Source organism: Haliaeetus albicilla, chromosome 7 (genome assembly GCF_947461875.1).
Source record: "Haliaeetus albicilla chromosome 7, bHalAlb1.1, whole genome shotgun sequence".
In the NCBI taxonomy this organism is placed as follows: domain Eukaryota; kingdom Metazoa; phylum Chordata; class Aves; order Accipitriformes; family Accipitridae; genus Haliaeetus; species Haliaeetus albicilla.
This window is the reverse complement of record NC_091489.1, coordinates 2,293,273-2,316,966: the sequence shown is the minus strand read 5'-3', so window position 1 is coordinate 2,316,966 and position 23,694 is coordinate 2,293,273. Positions and strand designations below refer to the sequence as shown.

The 23,694-nt window shown below is 60.6% G+C and overlaps 1 protein-coding gene across 19 annotated transcripts in view; it reads right to left on the bottom strand.

The window, feature by feature from the left end:
* SRCIN1 (SRC kinase signaling inhibitor 1) overlaps nucleotides 1–23,694 on the bottom strand; it is an 81,819-nt gene that overhangs the window by 4,636 nt on the left and 53,489 nt on the right. For 12 of the 19 annotated variants that reach the window (XM_069786447.1, XM_069786448.1, XM_069786445.1 and 9 more), the window contains 17 exons: nucleotides 15,279–15,471; nucleotides 14,708–14,906; nucleotides 14,438–14,531; nucleotides 13,176–14,005; nucleotides 12,712–12,804; nucleotides 12,461–12,504; nucleotides 11,962–12,140; nucleotides 11,538–11,713; nucleotides 11,145–11,275; nucleotides 9,907–10,054; nucleotides 8,712–9,024; nucleotides 8,083–8,332; nucleotides 7,701–7,855; nucleotides 7,431–7,583; nucleotides 6,551–6,679; nucleotides 3,455–4,720; nucleotides 1,375–1,512 (listed from right to left, as the gene is read on the bottom strand). In XM_069786447.1, coding sequence (XP_069642548.1) covers nucleotides 1,375–1,512; nucleotides 3,455–4,720; nucleotides 6,551–6,679; nucleotides 7,431–7,583; nucleotides 7,701–7,855; nucleotides 8,083–8,332; nucleotides 8,712–9,024; nucleotides 9,907–10,054; nucleotides 11,145–11,275; nucleotides 11,538–11,713; nucleotides 11,962–12,140; nucleotides 12,461–12,504; nucleotides 12,712–12,804; nucleotides 13,176–14,005; nucleotides 14,438–14,531; nucleotides 14,708–14,906; nucleotides 15,279–15,471 — 4,491 coding nt within the window. Of the gene's footprint in view, nucleotides 1–1,374; nucleotides 1,513–3,454; nucleotides 4,721–6,550; nucleotides 6,680–7,430; nucleotides 7,584–7,700; nucleotides 7,856–8,082; nucleotides 8,333–8,711; nucleotides 9,025–9,906; nucleotides 10,055–11,144; nucleotides 11,276–11,537; nucleotides 11,714–11,961; nucleotides 12,141–12,460; nucleotides 12,505–12,711; nucleotides 12,805–13,175; nucleotides 14,006–14,437; nucleotides 14,532–14,707; nucleotides 14,907–15,278; nucleotides 15,472–21,384; nucleotides 21,592–21,827; nucleotides 22,270–23,694 lie in introns of those variants that run through there. The other 7 variants (XM_069786458.1, XM_069786459.1, XM_069786453.1 and 4 more) reach the window with 6 other exon arrangements.

The window sequence follows — 23,694 nt, the reverse complement described above, 5'->3', positions numbered from 1 at the left end:
GGGAGACCCCAACCTCGAGGATGGACCCTGCCCGGGGACATCTCGCCACTGCCCTGAGACCATCTCAGTTGCGGTCACGACAAACAGCACCTGTGTGGCTCCGACCCAGTGCCAAAGCAGCCAAAGGGGGGGGGGGGAGGGGGGCTGAGCCCTCTTGCCGGAGCCAGAGGGGGGAATGAGGTGCCCATTTTGCTCATGCGACATTTGCCCAAATTGCATCCAATCCCCCCCCAACCCAGCTACAGCTCCAGGGAGCTGGGAAAAACCTCCAGTTTATCCAACAGGGTTTACAGATCCAACAGAATGAGCAAAATCGGGTTTATTGGGTGGTTTGTTAACGCCAGGCCCAGGGAAGGGGATCGAGACACAGAGCGGGGAGCAGGGAGGAGAGGATGGGGTGAACCCCCTCGTGGTCCTGCTGCCCACCGGGGGGGCAGGAGACAGGAGGGGAGGGCTGGGAGGGGAGAGAGGAGAGGCGACAGGGGGTGTTGAGGGCAAGGAACTGGCTGTGGTTACCTTGCCTGTGGCCTGAGCAAGCTGGAGAGCCACCGCCAGCACTGGGGTGTCAGCAAGAACAGAGGGGAGCAAGCCCCACCGCCCACGGCAGGAGTGGTCCCCAGGGATGGGAGAGGGGTGGGTGCTGGGCCAGGGTGGGGGGCACACCATCCCATCCCAAAGCGCTCCTCTTCCAGCTGCTGTGGCCCCCCCACCCTCTCCCCATGCTGCCGGGTGCCCCGGTACCATCACCCTGCCCTGCTCCAGGGATGAGCTGCTTTTGCGGACACGTCATCACAGTGCATGGAGGGTCCTGGCTCTCTGAAACCTCCCAGGAGAGGTTGGGCAGCCCCAGCCCCGGGTGAGCGAAGCCCCTTGGAGCCCCTGTGCCAAGCACGTGGCTCTGCAGCGCTCATCGCCATGGCCAAGATGTTCTGCAAGGAGGTCTCGAGGTCCCTCAGGGTGAGGGGACCAATGCTGGGGCTCAGCCCTGTCCATCTAGCACAAAGGGCTGGGGGACAAATGACTCCAGCTTCAGCCTCACACCACACTGGTAATGAGTTTGCCACTCTCAGCACAAAGTTGTGTCCCTGTCTCCAGCAGCCAGCTATGGAAACCACCATGCTGGGCACAAACCGGGGCGAGAGCCCGTCCTGTGCTCTGACAGCCAGGTCCCTGCATCCCCAGCCCCACCAGGCTCAGCCAAGACGATGAGAGACACCGAGAGCGCCCAGTCCCCGAAAGCAGCACCCACAGGGTGCCCTCCATCCACACCCTCACCCCATACAAGGTAGCGAGGAAGATGCCGAGGCCATGGGCAGTCTACGGCTCACCCTGCTACCAGGAGAGCCGGCCAGAATGGTGCTAGAGATAGACTACCTGCTGCTGGCCCTGGATCCGCATGTACTCCATCCGCTGCTTTATGTGCTTGCTTTTGTCGGGGCTGCCCTGCTGGCTCTGCTTCAGCCGGGATGCCGGGTTCACCACCTTCATGGCTGGGATGGAAACGCCACCGCTCTGTCGGGACAGAGAATTTGGGGAAAGAGATGTTAAAACCGGCAAGTGGAAGCCCCTACCGGCACCGTTGGCAGCTGGGCACTGCCAGCGCCGGGCTTTGGATGGCTGGAGCTGTGCCGAGCCTCCGCGGCACCACGGTGCCATCCCTGCCCGGATGGCCCACGGTGGCAAACCCAGGGACACCGGCTCCATGTGCAAAGGAGCCCTCACATTGAGCAGCGCTTTGGTGAGCTCAGAAACCAGCCAGGACTTACCGACAGCCACCGCTGCAACGCAAAGAGGGAGTTAGGGGCAGACACGGCAAACACCGGGAGACCGAGGGCAGGAGGAGAGCATCCCCGCCGGGGCAGGGGTGCACGGCCAAGAAAAAGGAAAAGAGGCGACGGCAGGCAGAAGCAGATTCCAGGTGGAAACGGCGGCAGTGGGAATACAGAGGTTTTTATTAACTAGTTGTGCACAGATGGAGATACAAAGAGTTGCAAAAGCAGCAGCGAGGGAAGCGGTACCTGTACGCGTGTCCCCTGGCACTGTGGGTCCCTAAAGCGATGCCCGCATGGGAGCCCGGGCAATGCCACACGCCACAGGCTCGCCATGTGTCCCCCCACTGCCTGGGGCACCCCGGATCCTCTCCCTGCCATCACTGCTGCCTCCTGCCTGCCCCGTGCTGGGCTTGGACCAGCTGCTGCAGGCAGCAAAACTGGCAGTGCCAATGGCGCCCCGGAGACGTGCAATCGCTGCCCAGATTGCACCTCCGACGGGAGAGGGCCAACGGGTTATCGCGGTAGGGCCAGGTTAATAAATCAGCGCAGGCAGAGCTCTCTGCGCTGCCTGTCTTGCCTGCCCTGCTTTGTGATCCTCAGTGGTCCCACGGATGGGACACGGGGACTCCTGTACCCCACAGGACAACAAAATCCAGTTCCTGCTTGCGCCACACCTTCCCCAGTGCCCCAGCATCCCTGGCACGAGCAGGCACTGGATCTCAGCCTTCACAACCAACTCGCAGCATCCTTGAAAGGTGGCACAAGACCTACCCTCTCCCACTCTGCTTTCGGGACTGACTATGCCAGCCCCGACTGCGCAGCCTCTCCTGCCAAACCCTGAGCTGAGCTTTGCTTTGTGCCTACCCGTGCCAGCCACGGCCATAAATCCATCCCGCAACTCTGGTTCTAGTTTGCCTGGCTCCGGCGGTGCAGGGGGAGCTGACAACAGGAGAAATTGCAGCTACACCCGGTTGACGGCCCATTCACCCAGCGAGAGCACCACAACGGGGCCGCAGTGTAGCTGAGAACCGGGGCTGAGATAATTGCTGCAAATGAAAAAGGAGATTTATTCCCCAGCGCTGACTGTTAATAAAGGAGCAGGCTGACGTCGGAGCGGCTCAGGGTGTTTTCCCCCCTCTTTTTCCCAGCTATTCAGCCAACCGAGCGGCTGCTGCGGATTCCAGCAGAAACCAATTTGGATGGCTTCAGGGAGCCCGCGCTGTGATTTAATTAGGAGAAACAGCTGCCATGCTCAAACTGCAGTTCATTAGAAAAGTGCTTATGCAAAACAAGGGATGCTGCTTCATCACCCAGTGCACCCAGCCCTTGCCGGCCCCATGGGATGCTCATCACCAGCCCCGTGCTCCTCACCAGCGGAGCGCTCAACCCCAAAACCTGCCAGGGCAGAAGATACCAGGTAGCTGTGGTCTAATTTGGTGCTATGCACAGCAAGGGATGGGCACCCAGTGGCACCGGCACCAGTTCTGCTGCCTGCAGTCTCAATCCTGTGTGCCTGCACTTCCCAAACCCGTTCAAGTGACAGGGAGAAAAGGAGATTCGTTTTCCACCTTGGCTCTGCCTGGAGGTAGAGTCACAGAGAGGGAGCAGGTAGAGGTGGAGGAAGAGAGACATCAGAGTGAGTCCAGGGCAGAGCACAGCAAGAGGGATAACAGAAAATAAACCTGCGGAGTGTCGAGGGGGAGCTGCGGCTTGGGTAGCAGAGGTGGCTTGGTCTTGCTTGGAGATAGACTCTCGGGAGCATCGTCTTTGGTCTGACTGAGGTCCAGGGCAGTCTCATCATCACAGCTCCTGCATTTGAGATCCCCCAGACCTTCCTTGGTCTCCTCGCTGGCATCCTTGGATCCCGCTTGTCCTAGCGGTTCTTTAGGGAATACAAATTCAACCGAGGGATGGCTGCTGATCTCACTGATGGTTATCTCCAGCTCACGGATAGTTTCTTCCAGGCTATCCAGTCTCTGGTACGTGCCTTCGTAAATCTCCTTGCTGCGAGCAGTCATGGAGCGGTGAGGGGACAACTGCCCTTTGCAGAGCCCCTCCGCCGCCTTCCCCCCCGCCCCGGTGTCCTCCGTGCCACCTTTGCCGCCGGCAGCCGGAGCCGTGCCACCCCGGCCCTGCGATGCTGCGCAATGGCTTGGCCCTGAGAAAGCAGCGACCTGCTCCTGGAGACGCTCAGCCCGGGACTGTCCGCTTCCCTGCGGGGCTGGATCCCTGCCTGGGAAAGCTCTGGGATTTGGCACTGGGCAGGCTGGGGCTGGTGAGGTGTCCTCCCTTCGTGCTCGTTTGCAAACCCCAGCAGAGTCTCCAGGAGGGAGAGATGCCTCCCGCACGCTCTGCCTGGCTCCTCCTTGGGGGTCCCCATCACCGGGAAACTGGGGGATGGCGCCGGACCCTCTGTTGCCTGCACCGGTGGAGGGGACCGCTGCCTCTCCAGCTCCGGGACCCCGGGGACGAGGAGGCTGTGCAGCCAAGAGACTTTGGTGAGAAGCCTTGCTGCTGCCTTCTTGCCTGCCGGCAGCGTTCAGAGCAGCATTCCCTCCTTCTCCCCGCGCGGGACAGCTCGTTTTATGCTTTGAGAGAGACGGGACCTTGCTGGCTGCTAGAGGGAACCTCCACATCTCTCCGGTTGCATGGGCATGGCCCCGAGATGGGCTGCTCGGGGGCCGCGGGGCTGAGGCTGGAGGGTACCCAGGTGCGGATGGAGACTTTTTGGAGATGCCAGGAGAAACACAGCATTTCCTTCCCCCCTCGGGTGTAAGCTCCCCTCCTGCTCCTCCGCTGCCGGCCAGGTCCCCGTGCTCCGAGCAGCCCTTTTCCACCCACACCTCCAGTTCGGCTTCAGGGGACGGCGGTTCGGACACCCACTCGGTGAGCACAATCTGCGGGAGGGAGAAAGCCCTGCTCCCCGGGGCTGCCAGGGCCAACGGCTCCTAGGTAGAGAATTCAGACAGATTAAGAGCCGGGAGAGAGCGGGAGCTGCCGGGGAGCACTGCGTGTCCACACACACTACTTGGGTCCCCCATTGCTGGTGTCTCTGGGCATCGTAGTGCTGCAGGGAGGTGTTTGGCCATGAAGGGAGATGCTCGGCTCCCTCCTGCCCAGCCCTGACATCCCATCGGTACCCACAGCATGGACAGGGACTGGTTTTCTACTGTGCTTAAGGCAACCTGGGTCTGTGAGATTTTGGCAATAACTTGCCTGGAGTTTTTAGCAAAAATGAGTCGGTGTTGCTGCACCTCCCGCACGCCTTTGGAAACTCGACTGCCGCAGCCCGGCTCGGATTTCTCCCATGCTGGTATAAACTGGCACGGCACTGGTGCAAGAGCAGAGCCCAGCCCTCGCGGGCTGCTTGGCCCCACAGGACACCGCTGCTCCCAGCAGAGCTGAAGGCAGGGGACGAGCCGTCGCAAATGAGGTGCCAAGGGGCACCAGCCCTTTAAAACCCCAAGTAGCAAGAAGTCACCTAGAAAAATGCTGTCCTTCCTCCCCCACCTCTCTGTTCTTGTCCCAAGGGAGATGCAAGGAGCCGTGCAATGCCTGGGGGACTAGAGCCAGCCGTGCCCTCGGAAGGCGAGCTGGAGAGATGCTCTGGCAGAAGAGGTGCCCCCCCTGCAGCTGCAGCCATCCCTGCCCTGGCCGGGGGGGCTGCCACCTTCGCAGGGGCTCCGCATGCAACCGGCACCGGCACCGTGGCCTCACAGCAGAGCAAGGTAGTACAGCAGTTTCTCCATGCTGCCGGGTGACGCAGGATGGGCAGAGACGATGTCTACCCTGGCTTGACGTGTCTTACTCGTGTCCCAGCCCTGGGGGTCTGAGTAGCACCCAGGGCAGAGAGGGAAGGAGGCACGAGTGCTGGGATGGCTACCGAGCTCTGGGTCCAGAGCTGGACCCATTCAAGCTCTGGGGAGAGGGGTCCTTGCCCGCAAGGAGAGGAGATGCTGTTCTGGGGCAGCCGTGGTTGAGTCAGCCCTGGTGCCGGGTCTCCCAGGAGAGGGGAGGGACCCAGCGGGACCCCTGCAATGTACCCAGACCCCCACCAGAGCTCACCTCAACTAGGCACTTTCTGGTGAGGGGCTCAGCAGCACCCTCTGTCCTGCTCTTTGCCCCCTTGTTCTCCCATCCTGGGCATCCCCCCCACTCCATCCCATCCACTCTCCGGGCACTTTTCTTTCCTCCTGCTCTCTCCACCCCAGATCCCAAGGGAGGATGGAGGGCAGGAGGGCCAGGAGGGAGCCGGGCTGTGTCCGCTCAGCAGCCAGGAGGGGTGATGGGCACAAGCCAAAGTGGGTCCCAGCAGCCGCTGGCCTCCAGTCCAGCCCTTCCTTCACCTTCCACCTGCATCATGCACATGGAGTAGGGTCTCCCTGCGCAGGGCACAACATGCATCGCCCACCACGGCCCCCTTCCAGTGACACCCACCCCAGGCACCCAGTGCAGCATGAGAGCGGTGAGCCCTCCCCGTGCCCTGCCCGGTGCGGTGCTGGGGTGGCCCCTTCCTTCCTCCCATCCATGTAGCTGCAGGATCTGGCCCTGACGGGAGCTGCAGCAGCCCCGTGCTGCTGTTGCATGGGTTAGTGCTCGGTCCTGTGCCATGTCAGTGCCGTACACGCAGTGGCGGTGAGCAAGGGAGTGGAGAGAAGCCATTAGTTTGTTAAATCAGAGAAAGAAGCAGAAGTGAGTTAAAAAGAGGCGGGAGAGGAGGTGGTTAAAGTGCAGCCCGTCGGCAGGAGAAGGGATCGTCGCTCGGAGCGAGCTGTTACCTTCCATCCTTCGGCTGCAATGGAGGCTCCGTTGGGCCACATGTCTGCGTGCCCAGGGGAGACGGCAGCCGTGACCGGATCGTAACGGAGCTTGGGAAGGAAAGGGGAGGCAGAGCTTCTCTGAAACACCTGGGGAGTCAAACACGGGGGGTTGGAGGAGGGAGGCTTGAGGGTAATGACGACGCAGCCCATGCTTGCAGGGATGCTTGGCAGGGTTACGCCAGGACCAGGGCTTGGCAGTCGTTGGCAGCGAGCGAAACATCAGCTGTTCTCATCAGCCGCGGAGACACCCCCGTCCCTCTGCTGCCAGCAACATCGCCAGTCCCGCTGCCTGCAGCATCACTGGTTCCCCTGCCTCCTGGGGGAAACCCAGCCGACAAAAAGCCATCCACTACCCGCTTGGGCACCTTGCCCGTAGCAAACGGGGGGAGGATGTGGGGCACAGCCAGCCTGGGGGAGCTCAGAGCCTGAGGATGGCATCTCAGGTGGGATCTCTGCAGGGTGCCCTGTGCACAAAACCCAGCAAACCTCCAGCTGAAGCTGCGTAGTGTTAAAAAACAGAGTTTGGTTTAAAGCCCAAGGTGGGGTGGAAGTGCTGAAGAGAGGCACGCAGCACCCAAACCCAGCGAGGGGTCCGGCAGGGTGCAACTGCTCCGTGCTGCCCATCCCTGCGGCATCGCACTCCTGCTGGGATACAGGCGAGGAGGGGGAAGCCCACTGCTGTGCCGACGTGTGGGATGTCATTCCCCGGACCCAATCCCAAGGTATTCCCTGCAGTTGCCCGGAGCTGGGCACAGCCACGCGTGAGCAGACAGGGCAGGGTGGGCATCGCCTCCAGTGCGGGTAAACTGGGGCATCCCGCAGCCCCTCCCGCGCTCACCTCCAGCTCCGCAATGATGCGGTCCTCGTCGTCGTCGTCTTTGATGGCAGACGCAATGATGGGAGGGGTGGACGCTGGCCTGACCACCTCTGACACCGTCCGTCTCAGCTTCACCTGGGGCTTCTGGGTCTCCAGCTCCTCCGACTCGGCCTTCTGCAAAGCGGGGAGCAGGGCGGTGAGGGGTGGGGGGCACCAGGAGCCAGGGCTGGTCTTGCCGACAGTGACCGGCTCAGTCCAGCCCAGCAGCCATCCCACGGCCCCGCTCCCTACCTTCATAAAACCAGGCTCCTTCTTGCTGGTGACGATGACTTCGCCGCTGCGGGTTGTGGTCAGCCCATGGGACGAGGGGAAGCTCCGGCGTGGAGGGGGAGGTGGCGGCGATTTGGAGGGTTTCTCCGTCCGGTACCGTGGAACCGTCAGTTCGTCTGGGCACAAACGATGCTGTGAGGGCACGAGAGCTTTCCCTGCCCCTCTAATACAACACCCCGAGGGTCTCCTGCTGCCTCCCCGGGCATAAACCTCCCTTCGGGGCAGAAAACGGCTCAGCCCGGGGAGACCCACTGGTGATGGCACGGCCAGGGGACACGCAGGATCACGCACCCCCCCCAGCCCCAGGATCCGGAGGTGGACCCCAGCCCTCCCCACACCGTACCTGATCCCCTGCGGCCGTTGGGGTCCCCCTTGCCCCCCGACTTCGGTGCGTGCTGCGGCTTGGAGGGTTTGTGCTCAGGCGTGGAGGCAGCGCTACCGCTGCCCGTGGCTTGCTTGTGCTTGGCAGCGAACTCCAGGTCAGGGATGGCCTTCATCAGCTCGGCTTGCGTCTCCTCCAGGAGACGGTTGATGTCCTTGGCGCTGTACTGGGTCAGCGCTGCCCGCTTCTCCTCCCAGTCCCGCTCGGCAGCCTGCAGACGGCAGGCAGAGCCCGCTGCAGCCCCCAGCCATGCAGCAGCTTCTCCTGCCCTTGCAGGCAGGAGGTGACCCGCAGCTCTGCTTGCCACCCCCCCCCCCAACCTGCTGTCGAGCCCGGGAGGGGTTGGCAGGGGGGGCCACCGCTGCCCCCATCCCCAAGCCGCACACCCCTCAGAGTAAAATCGGGGGTGCTCCCAAGGCTGCATCGCCTGGGGCTCCCCACTCTCCAGACACCCCAATGGCTACAAACCCAGCAAGGAGGAGGATGGACCCAGTTCCTGTCCCCAGTTTTAGCTGGGAGACATAAGGATAGACTCTCTAGAAGAGGCCCCCAAACCCCCCCTAGCTGAGGAACCCACCGCAGGCTCTCACCTCCACAGATACAGCTTTGTCCGCACTCTTCTTGCTGGGGGTCTCCGGCCCCGTCTGGGTCTTGGCGGGTACCATCTCTGGAGCTCGGGAAGGGTTATTGCTCTTGGAGGGATGGGTCTGGGTTTGGGGGGGGCTGTGCCCAAAGCTGGGCATGGCCAGGGTCTCGGTGACAGCCGTCAGGTGGTGGAGGTTCACTGGGGGGCTGGTGGGCATCTCCAAATCCAGCCCTTTGCTGAAGTCGGTCTCAGGGGCCACTTTCTTGGGGGACTGGCTGAGGTTGCTGGGGGAGGTCCACACGCCCTCGTCCACTTGCCTGCCAGGGACAGAGCGAAGGTGCTGGGGTGGCTGCACGGTACGGGGTGGGGGGGTTACTGCACCCTTTCCAAGCCACGCCACAAAAAAAACTTGCTCTCCTGCAACTCTGCGTTACGTGGCTGAAGGTTTAGGTTCTCTGATGTCTAGGAAGGGGTTGGAGTTGATGCTACAGCCTCTCTTGGGGGAGCACACGAATGAGCTCCTCTACCTGGCTGGCCCCTTTCATGAACCTCGTAGGAAATCGGATCTCTCCAAATCCTGCCCCTCCGTCAGATCTGGCTGAAACTGCCCTTGGGATTCAGGAGTTATTAGGGCTGGGGAATGACAGGTAGGCAGATTCAGACACTGCATGATCTTATAAGCTCATTTCTGTAGAAAACCAGGCTAGCAATGAGCTCGAGGCGAGCCCGGTGCCGGAGCGCTCCTCCTGCAGCGTGGCCGAGCTGTAAGCCATCCCGAAAGGTCTCGTAATGGGAAGAGGCAGGTAGGCTCAGCCACGGTGCACGGCCCAGCCTGCCACTATCATTAGATCTGGAAGATGATTTTTCTCCAGCAGAACATTTTTCTGCTCCTCGGGAAAGAGATTTCCGATCACGCTAAGGGTTGCCTTTCTATCTGGAGATACGACCGCGCTTTTTTCAAGGTGATAAGGAAAAGTCAGTTTAAAAAGAGGGGTTCTCACATACACACCGGAAAGGACCGAGGGCACTTTTTAATTCCTTAGCAGAAAAATGAGCCTTTTTTTCAGCAGCCCTTAGGATTTGGATTTGTGACACGGAGAGGATACCGGCACACACGGGGGGGGGCACAGGGACAACTGAAGAGACCGGCTGTGTCTTCCAAGGTGCTCAAGAGGCCGGAGTTGGGGCTTGGTGCTCACCTGCGGATCTGGGCGAGGGTGTCCGTCACCGTCTTGCAGCGTTTGAGCAGACCGTCGAGGCGGTTCGGCTCCTCCTTGAGGAATTTGACTGCTTCCACCTCCACCCGCAGCACCACCCGCATCTTGCTCTGCAGGCTGGGGAACTGGGCTGGGGTGGGAGAGTGGGGGGGGTCATCAGGGCCCCGTCGTGCCGGGGACCCTCTCCCGGTGCCCGGCTGGCAGTGCCAGGGCACCCCACAGCCACCAAAACCACCACGGCCATCATATCCACAGCAAGACATCCTTGATATGGATATGATATCCATGGCCATCATATCCACCTTGCCAGACGGAAGGGGATGAATCCTGGGAAGCCTGGGCTGGTGTCCCTCCTGCTGCCCGTGCCCATCATCCCTTTTCCATCCACCTGCAGGCACTGATTTTAGCCCCTGAAGGTGCCCCCTCCACATCCATGGGCACCAAACACTGCTCTGGAGGTGGGGGCTTGGTACCAAGGATCCCGGGGACTCGGTGGCAGGGGCTGATGCGGAGCAGTTTGCTCCTGGCTCCCTGCCTGGTGCTCTGCTTGCCATCCCGGCTGCTCAGCATCAGTCTGACTTTATGGAAAGGCTGCAGGAAAGCGGAGCAGCTCCTACCTCTGCCCTGTGCCCCCCAGCCCTCCCCACACTCCCCCCTTCCCCGTAACCCCCGCTTCTCGCAACCTCAGCAACTGCTGCCAAATCATCGTTTACTGTCTGCCTTGGCTCTGGCAGGCAGGAGCTCTGCCACTTTGAATCGAGGTGCTGGGCATCTGTTTGCAAAAGGCAGGATGGGGACAGCCCAGGGACGGCAGGCTGCAGGAGCCAGCAAAATCAAGGACAACGTGCACGGCGGGGGGCAAGTGCAAGGTCCCACGGGACGGGCAGGCAGCAAGTTCCACGCAACCGTGAGCTGTCGGGGGGGAGACTGGGGCAAGAGTCCGCAGGACTGACTTGAACAGCTAGCAGAGCAAACAGGGGCAGGCAGCAGGAGCGTGGGGTGCTGCCCTCGACCCTACAGCAGCCCAAAGCCTGCAGGAGACACACAACGCTGACAGGCACCGAGGGCAACCTGCCCTGGGGATGCAGGAGAACACACCGGCAAGTGCGAACGTGCAAACCCAGGGGCAACCTGGAGCAGCCCCCCCATGTGAGGATGGAGCAGGGAGATGCGGGCAGGCTCCACTTGCCACCCAGCCCTGGACCCGGCCACGTCCTCACCCTTCAGGTCTGTCAGCGTCTCCCCCAGCTGCTTGAGCACCACTGCCTTCTCCTCCAGCTCCTGCACAGGGATGAGCCGGTGGTTGTGGGCCAAATCCTTCTGGATCTTCTCCACCGACTTCTCCAGGTCACTGTGAGCACAGAGGCAGGGCAGGGGTGTCACTGCTGCTCCGGGATGCTGGAGACCCCCAGGGGGTGGTCAGCCTGGCAGGTCCCCCCGCAGCACAGGGGAGAGGACAGCCGGGCTGGGGACCCCTCCTCACGCTAGACATGCAGTCAAGGCTGTGGCCCGGCACTGTGCAGAGCTGCCGATTTACACCCATGGAGGGTCTGACCCATCAAGATCAGCGTGCAAGGACCCCCTCCCCACTTGCGTGCCCAGCCCTGGCTCACTTGAGCTGCTGGGTGATCAGCTCCTCCTCGTTGAGGTAGCGGAGCCGTTCCTCCTCCACCAAGCTGCGCTGGCGCTGCAAGGGGTCCTCGTGTTTGCGCATGGTGTCCGTCACCCGCACGCTGATCTCCGTCTCCGTCCGCCGCAGCATCGTCTTCACCGTCTCCTGGTTCTGCAGCTGCAGGGATGAGGAGGGGGGGATTCAGGCTGGGCAAGATCCCCCCCGTGGATGGGGACCGGTGTGGGTGCAGGGCTGGACACTTGTGGGGACAGCTCCGAGCTCGGCGTGGGGAGGGATCCCCTCGTTCTCCCACACCCAGTCCCATGCAAAGTCACCGGGAAAGGGGGATCTTCCCGCTCTGGTGCTGGACTCACCCCAATAAGAGCTGGGCTAGGTTGGGGACCCCCCCCCCCCACCGTACCCACCTGCAGCTTCTTGAGCTGCTGCAGCTGGTTGCGGAGGTCGCTGGCGTTCTGCTGCAGGTCGTGGAGGTGCAGCTGCATGTGCAAGCGGGTGATGGCAGTGGGCTGCCCCGCCGGCGTGCTGGTGGCGGAGGGTGGCGGGGGCGCGGGCACCGGTGTCCCCATGCCGCTGCGGCTGGTGGCTGCGGGGAGGGCAAGCAGAGGCTGCTGAGAGAAGGTAGCCCACCCCGGGGGAGGTTGCAGACTGCTCCTCTGCTTTCCCGGGAAAGACCTCTCTTTCCCCACCCTGTCCTTCAGTCCAGCAGTTCTGGGTGGTCTACCCATTGCCCCCACACTGGTTCCAAGGAGAGGTCACCCCAGAGATGCCTCTTAGTGGGACTGGGGGGTCCCACTCTGCCAGCTGCAGAGCCCCCTCTCCTGTGCCCACCCTGGGACTCCCAGCAGCCGCGGGGCAGAGGGAGAGGGTGTTGTGGGGCAAAGGGCTGGCTCTCCAGTCACTTACATGCTGATGGGGGGGTCCCGCCGTTGGTGGCTTCTGTCTTCTCGCTGCAATGAAAGAGAGGAGGGGAGTGAGCGTGGACCCGGCACCTCTGTCCTCACCGGCTCAGGGCGATGCAGGGGCACGGCAGGGGCTGGTGTCCCCCAGGGAGGGGAGGCAGGACCCCCCAGCCTTGGCAGCAAACAGCCCAGCTGGAAGCATCCCACTCCCCGCGGGAGACCCTGGGGTCCCACCCCTACCCTCCCGCTCCTTACCTGGGGGTCTCGGCCTCGGAGCCACGGAGCAGCGCGCTCTGCACCAGCCCCGTCAGGCTGGCGATCTGCTTCTCCATCGCCTCCATCCTCTCCCTGCCATGGGGAAGGGAGAGGGGCCGGGTGAGGAGCTGGCTCCGGCACCATGGACACCCTTAGGCTTGTCCCAGCCTTACCCGCACCCACCCACCAGGTCCTGGGACGTCAGGGAGATGGCAGCACTGCTGTCACCAGCTATATCCACCCCCTTCATTCCCTCTCTCTTCTTGCCTCCAGCTACCCCCAATCGCTCCCCTCAGCCCTGCACAATTTGGTGCTTCATTACCCATCCTGGCACCTCTACCGCCGTGGCGACAGGGCAAAACCTTCCTCCACTCTTCCTCTACCTCCCCAGCTGCACTGACGGACAACCATCCGAGCAGCAAAGTTCACATCCACGGGGGAATTTCTCCCGCGCCCCTTCTTACCTCGTTTCCGTATCCTTAGCTGGTCCAGGGGAGCCGAACCCCGAGAGCGGGCGATCGCTGGGGCCGGGAAACAGCTCCGGAGGACCAGAGGAGCTGGGATTGCGTGGCTTGTTGACGGGGCTTTCCATGAAGACGGAGGAGCAGGAGTCCTTGCGGAAGGACTGACGGACGGGTGAGGAGCGGCTGGGGGGTCCCGAGTAGGGGCTGTGCGGGCTTTGCCCTGGCTGCACGTCCACCAGCCGACCATCAGCCATCTTCTGCGGGGAAGAGGGGGGCATGCGGAAACCCAAGCCGGGTCCATACGTGTCGCTGTAAATGGGCGCGTTGGGCTTGTACAGGCTGTCCTCCAGCTCCGTCTGCAAGGCGGCCGCCGAGTAGGTGCTGAGGGAGCGAACGGACCCCCGCTTGTACAGCCCCCCCGAGTAGCCAAAAGGGTCTCCCATGCCAGCCAGGGACTGGGTGGAGGTGATGCTGAGCCGGCCCTCGTGCACCATTCCGTAGGGATCGGCGTACAGCCCCTCGTTCTTCACCAGCACCACGTTCTTGCCGGCCAAGTCCTCGTCCGGCTTCACATCCCGGCGCTCCAGGATGGCGCTGGGACTGGGCGAGACGCCCTGGGCAGGCGGCAGGTTGGAGAGACGCTCGCTGTGATGGACGGGGCTGCCGGCGTAGGAAGGTGGGCGGCCCCCGCTGTAGGACATGCGGGAACGGGACGGCGAGGAGGACTGGAGCACTGGCGGAGGGGAGCCCGAAGTGAGGTGGGAAGCCGGGGACATGTTGTTCAGCCGGCGGGTGGGAGACGATTCCCTGGAGGTGTACACCATCTCCCTCTGCGGAAAGGGGCAGCGGGGTGGAGGGTCAGCACCGCATCCCTACGGGCTGGCCCCCCTGCCCTTGCTGTGCCTGGCTGGCACCCTGCCTTGCTGCACCTCTCCAAAGACCAAGGTCTGCAGATTCTGCATCTTCACCTGGCCTTGGCAAAAGACAGCTCCCTCATTCCCACCCAGGAGTGCGATGATTTATTCTGATGAATCCCCTAATTATCATGTTTATTACCCTGCTGTCAGGCCCCAAACATCCATTCTCTTAAAGTAACACTTAACAACACTGGAACCGGGCAAGATAAATCACAGTCATTACTCCTTCCACAAACACGTGCAATTACCAGTCCTTGTCTCCATCGCTTTCTCTCTTTACTGGTCCCAGCCCGCTGAGTGCACCCACACCGCAGGCTCTCCCTGTGACACCCCATTCCCCCTTACCCTTAGGTCGCCATTGGTGATGTGCGAGGCTGGGAACGAGGCGTAGAGCGGCTCTTTCCTGTAGATTTTAATGATACTTCTGTCCTGGATATCACTGAAAGAAGAGGCAGAGCCATGAGCATCTGGGACAGGCAGCCACCGAGCCCCCAGCAAGTCCCAGCCACAGGACTGCACCTTCTGCTTTCATCCCACTAATTTCCTCGCTCTTCATGCTCTTAAAAAAAGGAAAATCAATCTGTGGTGGATTTCTGAGCCCCCCCCCACCCTCACCGGACATCCTCCAGCTCATAGAAGACATTGCGCGACTCGTCCTTGATGAGGATGGCAGTGTTGGGAGACTTCAGCATCCCCATGGTGAGCTTCTGGGGGAACATGTGGACAATGAGGGCGTGCAGAGTGTCCATGCTGCTGATCTCGTGGGTGATGTGGACGCGCCTCGTCTCATCCCCAAACTGCAGGAAAAGGACCCCTGGAAGCAGAAGGAGCAGAAAGTGGTGAGGTGTGCCTGCACCCCTTCTCCATGCAACGCCAAAGATGCACTGAGGTCAGCGATGGAGGTTTGCCCACCTCCACGGAGGTCTCTGTGCGAGGGCACGGGGACCTCTGGCCACTCAACCTCACCCTGGACCAGCGAGGCCAAAGGCAGCTCATCCTCCTCGGCCACGCTGCACAACGTGCAGTGCCTCCCGCTCCTCCTGGGGTTATTTGGGCAGATACAAACTGATCCCACACCCGGCACACGCCGGCATCCAGCCGTGGAGGTGGGCAGAGATGTTTGGCGGTGGCCGGGCAGGTACGTGCTGCCCGTCCCGGGGAGGGGGATGCCGAGCCCTGAGGGTACCTGGTGATCGCAGCTTCGTCTGGCTGGTGGAGCGGGATAAGGGCAAGCTCTGCCGGAACCGGTTCATCCTGTTGAACCCCAGGGGCAGCTCTGCTTCCGACATGGTTTCCAGGGATTCGGCCGAAGCGAAGGAGAGTTTGGCTTGATCGGCCAAGCCGGGCTGGGAGCCCTGGGAGTGTCGGGAGCTCCTCGTCTGGAAGGGGAGAGGAGAGAGGTCAGAGGAGAGCTGCGGTGGGTACCCCAGCCCCGGTCTGCTCCCCTGGACGCAGCCATGCGCTGCTCCCGCGTTTCCTCCCGCGTTTCCTCCGGAGGTCGGTGCTGGGATGGAGCGGCTCAGGTGAGGCTAAGCCGCATCCAGGGATGCTCATTCCTGGATCCCCAGCTGAGTCAGCACACCAACGTGGTCCAGATACAGTGCCAGCTGGAGGCCTCTTCCATCTCCTGCTCTAAGCATGTACAACCATTTACAGTGCCCTTGCCTCCTGCAATTGCTCACTCATGTTTTCTGCTTCAGGCTGGCAGCACGCTGCATTTCAAAGCCTCCCGGTGCCGTTCCAGGCGCCTTTGAGTTCCCCCAGCGGCAACCCACTCAAAATAAAACCAGCGCTAGCTAGCTGGTGATGGAGCCAGGGCTCGTATGCAAGCACTGGAATAACCTTAGCAATTACAGGAGGTTACACATCCATTACACCAATGAACCAGCTCCTGGGAAACATAAATGCCCGCCTTATTCTGGAAGCAAAGCAGCGGCAAGGTTTATGGCTGCTTGAGTCGGGGGAAAGTAATGGGTTTGGGTTTATAGCGGTAAAAATTTAATATGCCAGGAGTCCAATTTCACATGGCCGAGCGTATATCCACTGCATAGAAGTTCAGGCTACAGACGTGGGCTTTCTGCACAAACATGGCCAAACACACAGCCGAGTCCCCTTGCCACAGGTACCCGCCCGGCAGCGGAGCAAACGCTGCCTGTCAATACCCCGAAATACAAGGCTTGATTTTCCAGACGCGCATTTAACGTTGGCAAATCAAACCGAGAGAACAAACAGCTCCTGGGGTGTGGAAAAGGCGGCATGGAAGGGACAACAGCTCTATTTTAAGACCAAAAAGAAAAATCAATATGAAATGATAACAGCCATCATCATCATTTAAATTAGACATTAATTGGAAGATTTAATTAATCCTGCGGGGCGGGGTTTTCTAGGACTTGAAATGTTCTCACTGTAGCTAATTGCTGGAAAATTGACTGCTTAGTTTTGTTGTTGTTTTAGCACAAAGCACGCTGGCAGCGCAGATGCTTGAAATCTTACATTAAGAAAGGGAAGCGGGGCAGGACTGAACGTGGGCCAGCGCATCCCCCAGCCCCAGCCACGGGGGGCTGATGGCGGGGGGCTTCGCAGCAGGTAAGGAAACCGCAGTGAGCAGAACGCAATGGAGACACCAGTCTCCTCTCCCCTACGGTCCCAGTGTGCAGGTCTTTGGGGCATAGCAGCTGGTTTTTTGGGGCTCCCTGCCCTTGCACAGCCCCGGGAAACCTTGAGGGCTTGCGGTCCCCCATCTCTGGCTGTCTTGCTCTGGGTTTGCGGTGCTGCCCCCCCTCCCAGCTCCCAACCCAGGATGGATCCTTGGCCACAGGGAAGCACAGGGATGGGGCAGGCAGCACGTGGCCAGGATGCGACCCACGCTGCCAGGGCTGCACCTTAGCCTGGCTTTGCCCTCCTGGCAGCCCTTTCCTCTCCGCTCCTTCCCCTGCTCCGTGCCAGCGGGGTCTCACCCTGCCCTGTCTCCATCCATCCCTCTCTGCTCCCCCCACCCAACTCCCCCCCCCAGCCAGAGCCCACATCTGGGCTGGGCTTTGACAGCCCTCGAGCTTTCACACGGGATGACAAAAGGCGGCTGGCTCACAGCCCCCCCTCCCCAGGATGCGTTTTGTCTGGAGAAAATAATCATAAGAAAAAAATTGATTTACCCGACAGGGGGGGATCGCTGCCTCCCCCTCCCCGTGGCACGACAGGATGGCTGAGACCGCGTTGCCACGTAGCATCCTTGTTGCTACGGGCTGCTGCAGTGTGCGTGCCTCCGCGCGTCACCCCAACACGCTGCGGTCCCTACAGCCCCTATAGCACAGCACCCCAATGTACTGCAGTCCCTATAGCCCCTATAGCACAGCACCCCAACGCGCCGCAGTCCCTACAGTCCCTATAGCACAGCACCATAATGAACCACGGTCCCTACAGCCCCTATAGCACAGCACCCTAATGCACTGTGGTCCCTATAGCACAGCACCCCAACGCACCACGGTCCCTACAGCCCCTATAGCATAGCACCCCAATGCACTGCAGTCCCTACAGTCCCTATAGCACAGTACCCCAACGTACCGCAGTCCCTATAGCACAGCACCCCAACACGCTGCAGTCCCTACAGCCCCTATAGCACAGCACCATAATGAACCACGGTCCCTACAGCCCCTATAGCACAGCACCCTAATGCACTGTGGTCCCTATAGCACAGCACCCCAACGCACCACGGTCCCTACAGCCCCTATAGCATAGCACCCCAATGCACTGCAGTCCCTACAGTCCCTATAGCACAGCACCCTAATGAACCGTGGTCCCTACAGCCCCTAAAGCACAACACCCTAATGAACCACAGTCCCTACAGCCCCTATAGCACAGCACCCCAACGCACTGCAGTCCCTACAGTCCCTATAGCACAACACCCTAATGAACCATGGTCCCTATAGCACAGCACCCTAATGAAACATGGTCCCTATAGCACAGCACCCTAATGCACTGCAGTCCCTACAGCCCCTATAGCACAGCACCCCAACACAGTGCAGTCCCTATAGCCTGTGGGAGCGTGGTGGTGGGAAGAGCTGGCTGCTCCAGGTGAGCCCGGACCCCTCCTGCCTTCTGCCTCTGCCCTGGGGTTGCAGCTGACCTCAAGTAATTAAGCTCATCTGATGGAGCTAATTATGGCATCAGTCAAAAAAAAAAAAAAAGGAAAAAAAGGGCAAGATGGAAATTAATGGATTTTTAGCCTGGAAGGGACTGTTCTAGCCTGATGCTCAGCACAATGTGCTCTCCCGGCCCGAGCAGGGACCCAGCGGCCCCACAAAGCCCTCGCTGGCACCAGGGCAAGAGCCACACACCCCCCTCCCCGGCACCCCTCGCCGCAAGGCACCTCCGTGGGCATGGGACCCTCCGCTCCTGGGCACGGGACACCCACCCAGGGCCAATACAGGATGCTGGCGAGCTGGAAAGGACCGACCCTGCGGTGTGAGGGGGGGGGACACGACTCTAAAAGTGCTATGGGGGGGTGTCTCTGCCATTTCTCCCCTGTGGCCATTTCGGCCACATCGGCTTTGCCGGGGGGTGCAGCTGCGGGACCCGGGCGCCCACTTTGCCTTGCAGCCGCAGCGGGGAGTCGAGATGCTCGGCGAGGGGGGAGCGCAGCGCCTGCTCCGTCCTTGGCCTCCAGCAGGCCATTAATGAGCTGACTCCAAGGGAGTTGTTTTTTATTGCTCTGCCTCACTAATGACTTATCCTGGTATAAAATAATACGTTAACTGACAACTCAGCCCCCACACATCCTGCGTCCCGCCCCTGCCGCTGGCTGGTGCCGACGTGGCACGGCAGCCCACGGCAGCCCACAGGACGGCTCCGCTTCCCCCCCCCAACCCAATTCGCAGCACTCACAGCCCTCCCACGGAATAGGTGGGACCCAGTCGCAGTCACCGAGGCCGTGGCTCACCCCGAGCGCGGTGGGACCTGACGCTTTCATGCAGCTTCATCCATCACCGTGGAGTCTAAAATGGGTGCCCAGGATCCCTGCTTCGTTGGAGATGCTTTGGTGGGGGCCCAATCCTGCCTTGCTGGGTGCTACCCTGGAATGAACAGTGCCTGGACCTGTCTGTGCCAGCATCTGCATCGACAGAATGGATGTCCCCTGCTGTCACGGGGGAACATGTCACCCCAGCGAGTGCTGCCCCAGGCTGGAGGGGGAGACATGGGGCTGCGGGTGCTACCCCGGTCCTGGGGGTCTGCAAGGCTCCGGCTCCCTGGGTGCCTGCCAGGGCCAGTCCTCAGGGTGCATGGGCTGAGCTTTCAATCCGATGCAGGATGAAAATAAACATCTAACCCTCGCCACCGTCTCCAGAAGGGAAAGGGTATTCTCTGTTTGCCCAGGCCATATCACACACCGCAGCCGTGGAGGAGATATCAAAGTCTGCAACAATCAAGTACCATGCGCGCAATAACGATTGTAATATCCTCCTGCTTTGGGAGCACCTTCCATCCCCAAATCCTCACCTTCCCTCCTGCCTGCTGCGTACCAAAGCCCCCAGTGACCAGACCGTGGCGAGGATCAATGCTGGCACCCACGCACCCACCTAGGGCACAGCTCTGCACGCTGCAGGGAGGTGACCAAAACCCACCTGGGACCCCCAGCCTGGGAGCAAAGGTGTTTTGCCCCCTCCCCTTCTCAGTTATGCCCCCCCAGGGGCAGTTTTACCCAAGCCCAGACCCCCACACGAAGGACTCGGTCTCCTGCAGCTTCAGAAGAACCCGACGTCTCCTGTGGGCACCGAGAACTTTCCCCGCGGCATCCGAAACCCACCCGCGGTGGCAGCGAGGGGCTAGAGGGGAGGGGACGCAGCTCTCCCGCTTTGCTGTCCCTGCGCCGCAGCAATGCCATGCTGGGAGATGACCCACTTCTTGCTGAACTAGCGTCACAGCACAGGGTTAATATGATGCCTGGCTGATTTCTGCCACGGTGACGTGTGCTGGGAGCCCAGGTCAGGGTCAGGGGCAGCAGCAGCATCTCCCCTGAGCCTGGGGTCCCGGTGCCTGCCCCCCACCACGGTTCGGAGCATGGGAAGCAGCAGGTTCACAAGCAGAAGGCGAAGGAGTGCAGCTGCCCAAAAGCAAAACAAAAGCTGCCCAAGGCCACGGGACGGCGGTGCGGGAGCTCCAGCCCCGGCTGGCACTGTGGGTGGGAAAGGTGTGGAGCAGCTCACTTTTGGGAGGACAGAGCTGTGGCCGATGGGGTGATGAGCACCAGGCTCAGGGTGACTGCAGCCTGCCCTGGGGAAGAAACCTGCTCGCTATCTGCCAGGGAGAGGTTTGAAGCCCCTGGGAGCCTCCTGTGTGCTAGAGCGGAGGAAATCTCACTGGTGCAGAAGCACCGGCGAAGCTTCGCAAGCTGGGAGTGCATCATGGGTGCTATTTTGGTGGTTTTCCCAGTGAAAACCCACTCACAAAGCACCTGGCTCCCCCCAGGTCCCTCCTGAGGAAGGCAGCGGGAACATCCCCCCACGCCGGCGGGGACAGGAGCATCCCCAGCCCCTCCGCACCTCCCTGGGAGTCTTATATAAAAGAGGTGGGATGGGGAACGAAGGGAGACTTGGGGGCTTTTGTCTTTTATCTCGTCAGAGCTAAAAAAAGATACAATTAAGCGATTCTTTTAGCTCCTAAAACTCCAAACAATCCCTTTACTGTCAGTGCTGAAGCAGCTTCATTATATTTGCCTGGCTAGGTAAGGATTCTTCTCTCCTCCTTCTCTCCCCCTCCCTTCTTCTTGTCCCCATCCTTCCCTCCCTTCTTCCATACCCCTCTCCCCTCTCCAATATTACCCTCCCCGGCTTTGCAGGCTGAATGCTCAGGGCTGGATGGAGGGAAGGAGCCGAGGTGCCAGCGGTGTTGGGGGACCCGGGAGAGGAGCAGGGCTGTCCCTCTGGATCTGGCGGTGATGGGCACCACAGTTATCCCACAGGAGTAGGGACAAGCAGCGGAGCTGCTCGGTCTCGATGGAGAGCTGAGATGGCTGCAGGGAAGAGTGGGAGAGTTTAGGAGAGGAGCAGAGGGACCAGGGGCACAGAGAAAGGTGGCAGAAGGAGTTTGGAGGGAGCAGAGCTGGGAGAGCTGGGGCAAAGAAGCAGCTCTGGACCTCCCACAGGGCACTTTAAAGAAGAAAAGAGAAAAAAAAAAAAAAAAAAAAACAAGAAAAAAATGTGTGGAAAAGGATCCTGCCCCGGGACAGAGCAGGGCACTCTGCAGCTGTTCCCATGCAAAACTCAAAGCCACCGGAGCTCATTAATATTTCCACTCACTTCCTAAGACAGGCAGCAAGCCTGACCCTGCAAAGGGACCCTCAGAGATGGAGCAGAGGTTTTGTCACAGCGGAGACAGTCGAACCTCCGCCAGCACCTCGCTCCTACCCACAGCGGGCTCCGAGGGCAGTGTCGGACTTGACCCGAGAAGAAAGCAGCCATTTCAGGCCCGTTTCTGCCCGACCCCTCTGTACATCACACACACCAGAACTCAGCAACCTGCGGTGCTCGGGGGTGTTTCAGCCATGGTAAGAATATTATTTGCAACAAGGAGACCGGGCAGTAGAGGGGGGGGGGTCCCGACCACATGGCTCCTCTTCCCTCTTCCTCTTCCCAGCTCAGCCCAAGCTCTGCAGCCTGTCCTGGCAGAGAGGCCAGCCCCTCTTCCCTCCCAAAAACCAGTTGAGACAACCAGAACACAGCCCACAAGCACCGATACAGACCTGTACTCGCAGCTGGGAAAGATAAGCCCTCGCCGTGCTAATGCCACAGGCAGCGTCTGGCCCCGAGCTCAGCCTCTCCCCAGGATCCCAGTATCACCAGGCGAAGCAGCCCAGGCTGCGCTGGGCAGCTGCTGCAAGGGTTGGGTCCAGCGGCAGCCCCCAGACCCCCCCAGTTCACGCTCCATCCTGCCCCATTGGCAGGGACGATGCACTGGAGCGCGTTGGGGCTGGCCAGGCATCGCCCTTGGACGGGTGGATGGAGCCCTGCAAAGGTCCTGGGCAGCCGCGATGCTCTGCCACGCTGCCACTTTCCCAACTCCCATCTGTTTGCATCTCTTCTGCCGCGCCGCATGATGGGGATAAAGGCGAAGGCCCCCTAAAATCCACTCCGGCCAGCTTGGGAAACAGCTGGCATGGAGCTGGCAAGGCCAGCCCTGGGCAAAGCAACGCAACCAGTTATTTACCAAGTACATAAAACCCAGCTCCAGCCCCTGGTTGGACACTGATCTGGATTAATTCCTCATAATCCCCCTCTCATCATTTAATCCAGCATCTGACTACAGGTCCCATCTGGTGGTGTGCTGAGCTATCAGGATGGGTACTGGAGCTCAGCATCCCGATGGTCCAGGCTGTGCTGGAGATGAGGAGACCCCACCAGCCTCCAGCTGCAAAGCCGGGAGCGGGGAAGGATGTTTTGGCATCTCTGCTGTGCCGATGCTCAAGCCATCGCTGAGCTGGGACTCAACCCAGGTTCTTGCTGTGGGACCGGGGTGAGCTGCCACAGCTTTCTGTGCCATCTCCTGGCACAGCATCCCTCGGAGCTGGTGCTGGGAGTAGCCATGGGAGAGGGCAACAGGACCCCTCACATGGGGCTCCCACCTGATGCTTCTTGGACCCTTGCTGTCCATCCCTCTTCTCCACCCCTGCCTCTGTCTCCCTATCTAGAAACAAAAAAAAGAATAAAAATATCTATTTCTCTCAGCCATTGCCTGCATCCCTACCCCTGCCTGTGTGCACATCCCAGCCTGGTGCCTGAGGCCTCCTCCCCTGAATTCCCAGGCTTTGGCTCACTGGAGCTAGAAGGGACCATCCCTCCTGGCAGCGCAGGGACCGCGACACCGCAGCGCAGTTTCCGCAGGGCAGGGCCAGCGTGCCGGCAGCTGGATGGGACAGTCAATATTTACAAGCCAGAGCTGAAGGGGACATCTCTGAAAGCCTGGTCCAGGCCACTGCTCCCAGCCCGCACCATTGCCTGGGTAAATGGATCTCAGAAACAAAGGGTTGGGGAAAAAACAGCGGACACAGCCCATTCACCTTCCCCACACCTGGAAAAGCCTTTCCATGGATATTGCAGGTGTAACTCCCATCCCCAAACACACAGGCTCAGAGCCGCTTCAGTGGACTGCTGTGGGACAGCCGAGCCTCCTCCATCCCATCCTTTAGAAAAATGTGTCTGTGCTGAGGGAGCTCGATGGGGAAAGACTCTCTCTGCAGAGCTGGGGATGCTCCCAATGCCTGGGTGCTGGAAAAGTGGAGGATGCACCAAAGGGGGCTGGGGACCCCAGCTCCACTGGGACCCCACCTGGGTGAGCGGTCCCTTAGGGTGTGCAGGGAAATGGGGCCGGAGCCTCGGCGGCTCGAGTCTGCGCTGCCAGCGAGGGTCAGCAGTGAATAAAGCTGTTAGCAAAGCTGGGAGAAAAACAACATCTGTCCCTCCTGCAGCTCTGCTTCTGTCAACATTTCCAAGGAAAATTTTAATTGAAATTTGAAACTTTTTTTTTTTTTTGAAGCAGCTCTGAGAGCTGTTAAAGAAACAGATGCAGGGGAAGGAGGGAGGGATTTCCAGATACCTGTCCTGCCATGTTAC